This window comes from Emys orbicularis, chromosome 1 (assembly GCF_028017835.1).
Source record: "Emys orbicularis isolate rEmyOrb1 chromosome 1, rEmyOrb1.hap1, whole genome shotgun sequence".
Classification (NCBI taxonomy): Eukaryota; Metazoa; Chordata; order Testudines; family Emydidae; genus Emys; species Emys orbicularis.
Genome location: NC_088683.1, coordinates 213,434,573 through 213,444,173, shown reverse-complemented (window position 1 = coordinate 213,444,173; position 9,601 = coordinate 213,434,573). Strand labels below are relative to the sequence as shown.

At 38.6% G+C, this 9,601-nt stretch overlaps 1 protein-coding gene across 5 annotated transcripts in view; it reads right to left on the bottom strand.

The window, feature by feature from the left end:
- Window positions 1–246: 246 nt before the first annotated feature.
- CASK (calcium/calmodulin dependent serine protein kinase) overlaps window positions 247–9,601 on the bottom strand; it is a 399,622-nt gene continuing 390,267 nt past the window's right edge. For all 5 annotated transcript variants that reach the window (XM_065423823.1, XM_065423824.1, XM_065423826.1 and 2 more), the window contains 2 exons: window positions 8,960–9,043; window positions 247–423 (listed from right to left, as the gene is read on the bottom strand). In XM_065423823.1, the coding sequence (XP_065279895.1) occupies window positions 247–423; window positions 8,960–9,043 (261 nt within the window). The remainder of the gene's footprint in view (window positions 424–8,959; window positions 9,044–9,601) is intronic.

Here is a 9,601-nt window from a genome sequence, read left to right as displayed (position 1 = left end):
AACATATATTTTATTAAAGTTTAGGAGAACTGATTAAAAAAGATACTGTCTCTTTAAATTAGTGTTTAATTTTTTTTCTCCTCCTATCTATTAGGACATGACAATAATTATAAATTTAGGTCACACTACATCTAGGTAGTCTCTAGGGGCCAAGATCTGTTGACACAAGGTCAATAACAAAGAGGTTTTCCATGTATGAGGTGGTTCCCAGTATTGATAAAATTCTTCAGTTATCTGGTGAAAGACCTAATAGACCCAGGAGACTGGAACCCACTGTGATGCTGTACAAACAAGCTCAATGGCTTCCTCCAGATGCCTGATTGTTTCATCAATTTCATTGTTGATAATTGTTAGATCAAAGTAGTGTGCATATGTTCTCTGTAAGATCTCAGATTCCTTTTGCAGGCGCTGAAGAGATTCATCCTGCACAATGATTGGAAAAGAAAGCAAGAGAGATAAATTAGATTCTTTTGTTCAGTTTTCTGTTTGTTGGTTACAGAGAAGGAAACAGCAAAAATAAAACCTAATCTAAGGATTCATGAATGACTTATGCCCTCTACATAATGTCAAATTCCATGCATGTTACAAGGAAGAAACTAACTTGCTTCTCCCTTGTAACTTTACACAAAATCACAATTCTCAACAGAGGTTACTCAAGACACATCAGGACACTTATCTAATTTGTGGGAAGGGTTAAAACAGACAGGGGATAAGCATGAGGATTAAAAAAAAAATAGAAGTAAGAACCAGTACAAACATGGAAAGAGTGCCAGTTCATGAATGAAAACATACCCAGTTCACAAATACAAGCTGTTTGGCATCTATCCAGACATCGATACTGGAAACATGACAGGATGTGTTTTCAAGTATCAGCTGTTTTCGGACAATTTCTGTAATATCTATTACTACTCAGCATCAGTCTTCGAGTTTCACTTCCTTTTATTTTAATAAATATTTACTGTGGACAGTCTAAGGAAATTCTCACTCTATTGCTTTCTAATTTCTCTTTTACTATAACCCTCTTCTAACATCTTATGGTCTATCTGAGACTATTCTAATTCCAGACTCTACTGGTGGAATTCAAGCCCACCAAAAATAGCTGCACCAGTTTCACCACCTCCAACTCTTCTGGGAGTTGTGTCGGGAACCTGCCCTAAATTGAGACCAGGTTATCATATATGGCCTTTGGAATCATATTTTGTGGGTGCTCCTGCCACGCTCCTCCAAGGCCAGCACTGCTCACATTCTGGGATTCACTGATTGAGTCTGGGCTTCCAAATGGAGCAGGGTTGCAGGAGGCTTGTGGCATGGATGACTCACGCCCCCCCTCACCCTGGGGGGCCTGCTGCCTCAGTTCTGTGGTGAGAATGAATGATGGGAGTTTAAACTCTCTTCTCACAATTCCCTCAGGATACCAGAAGATCATCTGAAATTTCCCACAAGCCATTGCTTCTAGGAACTGTGGGATAGGTACCCAGGAGTCAGTGCAAATGAAATGTCATCGCACAGTGCAATATGGAAATGGGGCAAAACTACTCCCAAAACAATATGGCCAGTATGGGCACACTGCAGTGTTAGAACCTACCCTGGTGTTATCCCACCAGTTCAATTAGCAATGGTTCAGTTCTCTAGTGTACCAATAGATGCAGCCCAGCACTCCAGTGCTATAAAGCACAGAGCAGCATTGAGTGGTCTTATTACTTGAAATTATTTGGGCCACAAAATTTGATTTCCATAGTCTTTATATTAAGAGGTCAACTGGGTTCCCTTTCCTCAACTGATCAAGTATCTGGGATTGCACTGAATAATAAAAAAAAAAGATGTGGAAGCTGCACCTTTTGGGGCATCTGAAAATCAGCATTCAGTGGGAGGAAACTGGGATGAGGAACTTTTCCTTTCCTATACCATGAAACTAACCATTTCTTTGAGTACAGTTCTAGATCCTGATTGAATCGCTTCAGAAAAGCAGCAGCTCCTAACAACTGTACAGTCCCCACTAGTCAACAGAAGGTGACTCACTCTCTCCATATTTGAACACTACATTCAAACATAAATGTAGCCAAGTGCTCCTCACACAGACGTATACAGGGAATGTCCTTTTAAGGAGTATTAGGCACCCAAACAAGCACATGTGAAAAACAATATGTGCAGATTTGTCCTATGCTATTCTCAAGTCAATTACTGATAAAGAGAGACCTTAGGTTGTGCTAAATACACCACTGGAACACCTACAATAACGCAGCAACCATGGCAAAATCCTCAGCTATCGTCAATTATCATAGCTCAACTGACTTCAACACAGCTTCAATGATTTCTACCAGCTGAGCATTTGACACCTTTGTGTTTAAATTGATCTACAAAGTGAAAAATTATATTTGTATAAGTGCTACATTTTTAGCACTTTCAAGATACCTAATTAAAAGGTACATTTTATGTCTGTAACCCCAATGTTTTAAAAATACACAGTACTGGACACTGTATATTTCAAATGAGTATAAACCTGAAGCCATTGGACTAATACTGTATGTTATAATATAAAAGGTTTTAGAACTGGGGACACAAATGTAAGTTTTCACAATCAGTTTCATGCCAGTATCAGTAATACTCAGTAAATGTATGGATATAAACTTTTTAATCTACACTATTTTATAATGGTAAATTAGCAGAGAAAATAGAAATCTGCAGGGAATCTGTAAAACATGTGGGTATTTCCTTTAAAAAAAGGAAGACAGGAAAAGAATGAGAAGAGTTGTTCTCAAATCTTTACTTCTACTTGGCTCTGGTCCTAGATTTTGCAAAAACAAAGAGGGTATTTCAAAAATATCTATTAGATTATAGCATTTAACGGTCACTGTTGCTCCTACGTAATATTTTATAGACAACTAAGGAGATTGCATTTTGGGAGACCTACACTACTTACCCTCATGGAAATGCAAAATGTTACTTTTACCTACTCCTAGGGGAATTCTGCGCCAAAAAATAAAAAATTCTATGCATGATATAAAATTCTGAAAAATTCTGCATATTTTATTTGTCAAAATAACGCAATATAATCACTCTGGTTTCAATTATTTTGGTAATTTATTTCAACGACAATATAATGGATGGAGAATTGGAGTGGGGAGCATTGGAGGAAATCCCCAAACCCCCATGCCTAACAGTAATGTAACTAGGTTTGACCCTTTATTTCTAGTTATTAGTCAACAAATATATGCAGACATATGCTCAGTGTTACATCCTAGGCAACTGAACAGCAATTGAGGGCTGGGGAATCAAACTCACAATTTATATTGACTACTGACCATCTCCAGAAAGGTCAGTAGCAAACAGTTCATGGAGCCCATTCTGATAGGAATTTTTTTCAGTCCAAAAATTTAGACCAGTTCTAATCACTAAAGCACCAGAAGCATTTATAAGCCGATACTGTCCTTTACACCACTCTGGCAATGTAAAGGAGCCTTAAAACATTTACACCTGTTTTATACTCCTGGGGGAATTCACAAAGAGAATGGGAACAATTCACTAAGTACGCAGGCTGCTACATTCTGCTCTGCCTGAGGGGACAGAGCCTGTCCCACACCTACCTCCTCAGAAAAACCACGAAGCCCTGCTCCTCCATGCCAAGCATGCTGCAATAGCAAGCGAGAGGGACAGAGTGTCTCTCTCCCTCTCACACACACGACTCTGCAACCCCCACCCTCCCTTGGGTGGTGATTTACATCTCTACTGGCTGCTCCGGGTGCCCGAACCAACCTGCCTGCACTGCCGGGGAGGGGCGGATGACTGCTTTTGTGGCTTCCCTTTGCTTCCTCATCAGAAGTCATTTTTCTGTGGGGAAGCAAAGAAATCTTCAGGGGACATGAATTCTGCGCATGCACAGTGATGCGGAATTGCCAGAGGAGTACTTTTACTATTGTCCTCAAGAATGTAGGATACGTCTTTTACTTTATTGAATTAAGGATTGGCCTGAGCTGCAAAGTTCTGAAGTGGGTCCAAACTTCCTCAAAGAGGAGGAGCCAGATCAAGGTTTCTTGTTTGGTCCCACCTCTAATTTGAATATACAACAGAATTATCACCTATCTGCATATTCCAAATTGACAGCATTGTTTGTGCACACGTCCTTTAAAAAAACCTGAATATCAGAATGCAAGATATATATCTAGCCACACTGGATAACAGCTTTGGCTAAATGTTTCTGGTAAGTTGATTAGCAGTTAAAGGATTTATGTCACTTAGCATGTAAGTGGCCATAATCAGGCTTCAAAGCTAACATCCCATTAAGACCTCTCTTTACATTGTGAAGGTTAGCTTGGCAACCAGAAGGGATATCATTTTTTGTTTTAAAATTAAAATGTTAAAACTAGAGATGTGCTAGGACATTTGAAATCTCTAAAATTTGTATTTTTAATTGTGCCAGGCAGTAAGACATTTCAGGCCATGCATTTCTGGGGATTATTACATGTTTTGTGGTATCAAGCACTTGGTTTGTGCCTCATAAAACCATGAGAACCATCCAATATTTACCCAGAAAGGCACTGTATTTTGTGTCTTTACTCTCAGTTACAGTGGGATCCCTGTAAACTGGAGATACTGTACATGCATTCTACAGTCGGTTAAAATGGCTCAACTGTGCATTGCAGGATAAGGCTGTTTGAACCGTGTCAACCACAAAGTCATAATGTGCATTTCCTAGAGTAGGAATAAAAGTCTCTGTGCTCACTTGTTTTTGAGGCTATCCTTTAAACTTTTTTCTTTTTGCCAATGAATAATCCTTCCATTTGAATGAGCTTTAGCACAGATGTCTAGGTCTTTATTACCTTATACTTTTATTCTAACGGCAAAAGTAATGTTGAGTGGAAATAAGGATGTCTACAATCTAAATCTATTAAAATAATCAGAATTGCATCTGATCAGGTCCTAGCTGGTACTTACAGGCAATTTTCTGCACCATTTTGGCAGCTATATAAAATGAATAAGAGTGCAGGAAAATGAAAAGAAAGGCAAAGATGATAATTCAAGAAAAAACATAAGGAAAAAAGACAGTCATTTACAGATGTTTGCGCGTCAGGTGTTTGTAAAAATGAAACAAAGCAGGATAAAAAGGTCAAAAGGGCTATTCTTTATGCAAATGAATCTTTTGTAAAAGAAAAAATGAATGGGAAATATGAAGTATGCACACGAAAACCTAGTCTGGTAAGACACATCATACCACAGTTTCTGTATATATTCCATTCCCCCTCATGCAGCACAACAGATCCAGGTGAGTAGGACCCCAGATTGCATTAATGTCCACTGTTATTACTTGTTTTTTAAAGTGAGTGTTAGTGGTTCACAGACAGTGACAGTTTTAGCAAGTATTCAAAACATTAAAGCATGGCTCTGACTTTGCAATGGAGTCCACTTGGATGAATTTTTATGCCACACAGATCGAATTGCAGGATCTGGGCCATAAAAAGTAAACAAAACTTAAAAGGAAATACAGCACAAGAGCATAATAATGAGACTAAATATTTGAACCCTAACCTTTCTTGGTTTAACTCCCCTATGTCTTCCATCTCAATGAGGGGGAAAAAAGCCCAATCTTGCACATGCCCACACTGTAGCTCAGTACATCCCAAACCAGCAATTTGCTTTCTCATATTAACCCTCCCAGTTCTCCCCCATCTCACATTCTACAACATGAACTTCTGAATGGTTAAAAGAAAAGTACCACTGGTATTTCAGAGTAGGAGATTTGAAACACCACACTGGAGCAATCAGATAATTCTGTAATAACTTTGGGCCAAAAGACACATGGATTTTTTTAAAAAAAGGCAAAAATAGTACTGAAGATCTTCAGGGGCTTTTGTGCATTTACAATGAGTTGTACAATAGCTCCAGGTAAAATAATCAGAAAAGTTGCATAACAATCCAGGACTGATTCTCACGCTCTTGAGCTGTTTTTTTTTTAAAAAACAGTTATGCAATCTGCTGTGCAAAATAATATCTACCATTACAAATGACTAAGATGCAGCATTTTAATATTTGCTCATATACATTTACAGTAAATGATAACATCAGCAATGTTTCAGAGGAATGATCACTACATCATTTTAACATAGCCGAAATCAGAATGCTCTGAGACATCTTCATTTCTGTGTTTGGGAAACTTAACAGTTAAAACAAAGTATCAGAGGGATAGCCATGTTAGTCTCTATCCACAAAAACAACAAGGAGTCCAGTGGCATCTTAAAGACTAACAGATTTATTTGGGCATAAATCTGTTAGTCTTTAAAGTGCCACCGGACTCCTCATTACTTAAAACAAAGTCATTTGTCTTTCACTTTTTTCCCATAATTTTCTTGCCATTTTACTAATTATTTATGGTATTTGTGTTTGACCATCTTTATCCTTTCTGGCCCATCATTTATCTGCAAGAATCTGTAGTGAAGTCCTAATTCTAATTGTGTTATCACACACATTATGTCTGGGGAAGCAGACTGTTGCTACAAACACAGGATTATCACTTCCCTGCAGGATCAAAGAGATGGAAGAGGGATTTGCTAAGAGAGAAAGTTCTTATTAAGATACAAATACACTTAACACCTTACTAGAGCAAAAAAAAGGAAGGAGCTGGTTATAAATGTTTTGTTTGTTCTGGTTTGAGCTAAATCCTGAGGTCTTTATTTACATAAACTCTCTTTGAACATGAACACTTAATTTCTCACAAGCAGGTATCCATTCCAGTTTCACAGTTCCAAGTATCACAATGTTATTTGATATTTGGACTACAAGCTATCAGGAACAGTATCCCCGATAATGTCACAGCTAACCTGGTGGCTGAACTCTGTGACTTTGTCCTCACCCACAACTATTTCACATTTGGGGACAATATATACCTTCAAGTCAGCGGCACTGCTATGGGTACCCGCATGGCCCCACAGTATGCCAACATTTTTATGGCTGACTTAGAACAACGCTTCCTTAGCTCTCGTCCCCTAACGCCCCTACTCTACTTGCGCTACATTGATGACATCTTCATCATCTGGACCCATGGAAAAGAAGCCCTTGAGGAATTCCACCATGATTTCAATAATTTCCATCCCACCATCAACCTCAGCCTAGATCAATCCACACAAGCGGTCCATTTCCTGGACACTACTGTGCTAATAAGCGATGGTCACATAAATACCACCCTATACCGGAAACCTACTGACCGCTACACTTACCTACATGCCTCTAGCTTCCATCCAGGACACACCACATGATCCATTGTCTACAGCCAAGCTCTAAGATATAACCGCATTTGCTCCAATCCCTCAGATAGAGACAAGCACCTACAAGATCTCTATCAAGCATTCTTAAAACTACAATACCCACCTGCTGAAGTGAAAAAACAGATTGACAGAGCCAGACGAGTACCCAGAAGTCACCTCCTACAAGACAGGGCCAACAAAGAAAATAACAGAACACCACTAGCTGTCACCTTCAGCCCCCAACTAAAACCTCTCCAGCGCATCATCAGAGATCTACAACCTATCCTGAAAGATGATCCTTTACTCTCACAGATCTTGGGAGACAGACCTGTCCTCGCTTACAGACAACCCCCCAACCTAAAGCAAATACTCACCAGCAACCACACATCACTGAACAAAAACACTGACCCAGGAACCTATCCTTGTAACAAAGCCCGATGCCAACTCTGTCCACATATCTATTCAAGTGACATCATCATAGGGCCTAATCACATCAGCCATACCATCAGGGGCTCGTTCACCTGCACATCTACCAATGTGATATATGCCATCATGTGCCAGCAATGCCCCTCTGCCATGTACATTGGCCAAACCGGACAGTCTCTACGCAAAAGAATTAATGGACACAAATCTGACATCAGGAATCATAATACTCAAAAACCAGTGGGAGAACACTTTAACCTGTCTGGCCATTCTATGACAGACCTGCGGGTGGCTATCTTAAAACAGAAAAACTTCAAAAACAGACTCCAAGGAGAGACTGCTGAGCTGGAATTGATATGCAAACTAGACACAATCAACACAGGATTAAATAAAGACTGGGAATGGCTGAGCCATTACAAACATTGAATCTATCTCCCCTTGTAAGTATTTTCACACTTGCTTCTTATCAAACTGTCTGTACTGAGCCATCTTGATTATCACTTCAAAAGTTTTTTTTCTCTTACTTAATTGGCCTCTCAGAGTTGGTAAGACAACTCCCACCTGTTCATGCTCTCTGTATGTGTGTGTATATATATCTCCTCAATATATGTTTCACTCTATATGCATCCGAAGAAGTGGGTTGTAGCCCACGAAAGCTTATGCTCTAATAAATTTGTTAGTCTCTAAGGTGCCACAAGTACTCCTGTTCTTTTTGCGGATACAGACTAACACGGCTGCTACTCTGAAAAATGTTATTTGAATGTAATAAGCAAGTTTCTGGTACATTGCTTTGGGATTTCTTTTCTCAAAGATGAAACTTAGTAGCAGCTTCCTCCTTCTACTTGGGGAGGAAAGAGTAAAGTAGATTGAATGATTCAGAAACTGGAAATTCTTGGACAGCTGACCAATTAGCTGGCTCAATGGCCACAGCAAGGATTTTGGAAACAATTCTTTTAGGTAGGGAGGAAATAAAACTGAACAATATATTTTAAAAGGATATCAAATGATCAATACTGATCTATATATCAGCTGATGTTAAAGTTGTCATGTGAAGAGCTAAGAGTACTATGAAGTGCTTCCCTAGTAGTGACAGTGCATGGATCCTTGCAGCTCAAGTTTATATTTAAACGTAGGAAAAATCATTTGTTATTCAGTAAGATCATCTCAATCTTAACTTCAGTGGTGTTCTGACCCCACTATAAAAGACAACTGGTCAGTTAAAATGTTGATCTTATTCACATACTGAATCATCCATATAATTGTCTCCCCTGATAAAAACATTTACCTGTAATAAGCCTTACCTCATTAATGCCTGGGGTAATCGTAGGTGCAGCAATAAAAACAACAAAAGGGGCAAACTCTGCAGTTCTCAGGACCTTCAGTGCCTATGTAAAAAACATTAAATACTTGAGAAGAGAAACAAATCAATCAACAGGATACAAGTTTAAATACACAAACAGAGGGAAGAACTAACAAGACTTTAGATCAGTTTTAAAATATAATCAAGAAATATTAAGAATTAAGACCCTGATCCTGGTAAGACTTACAGATGTGCTTAAGCTTACAGTCACATTTACTCCACTAAGTCTTTGCAAGATTGGGGCCCAAACTGTAAGTTCATCATCATAAAGAACTGCCAGGGTAAGCATCCAAGATTTCATATGCAGGGTATTTTTCCTACAGAAAAAACTAAAAATCAGTTTATATTTAAGCTAAAGAATTTGCATTAGCCAGAAAAACTTTTGCTATGGTTATTCTCAATGGGTCAAAATGTAAATTGTACTTTATAGTAAATGCTGACTAAAATATAAGAAAACATTTTCTGGTTGAGAATATTGTTCAACCTACAGATAAACTTATTTTTATTTTTGCTGAAGCAAAAATGTTCTGATGTGGAAACTATGAAGCTTTCAAAGTGTGAGGGTACTGAACATACTAATAAT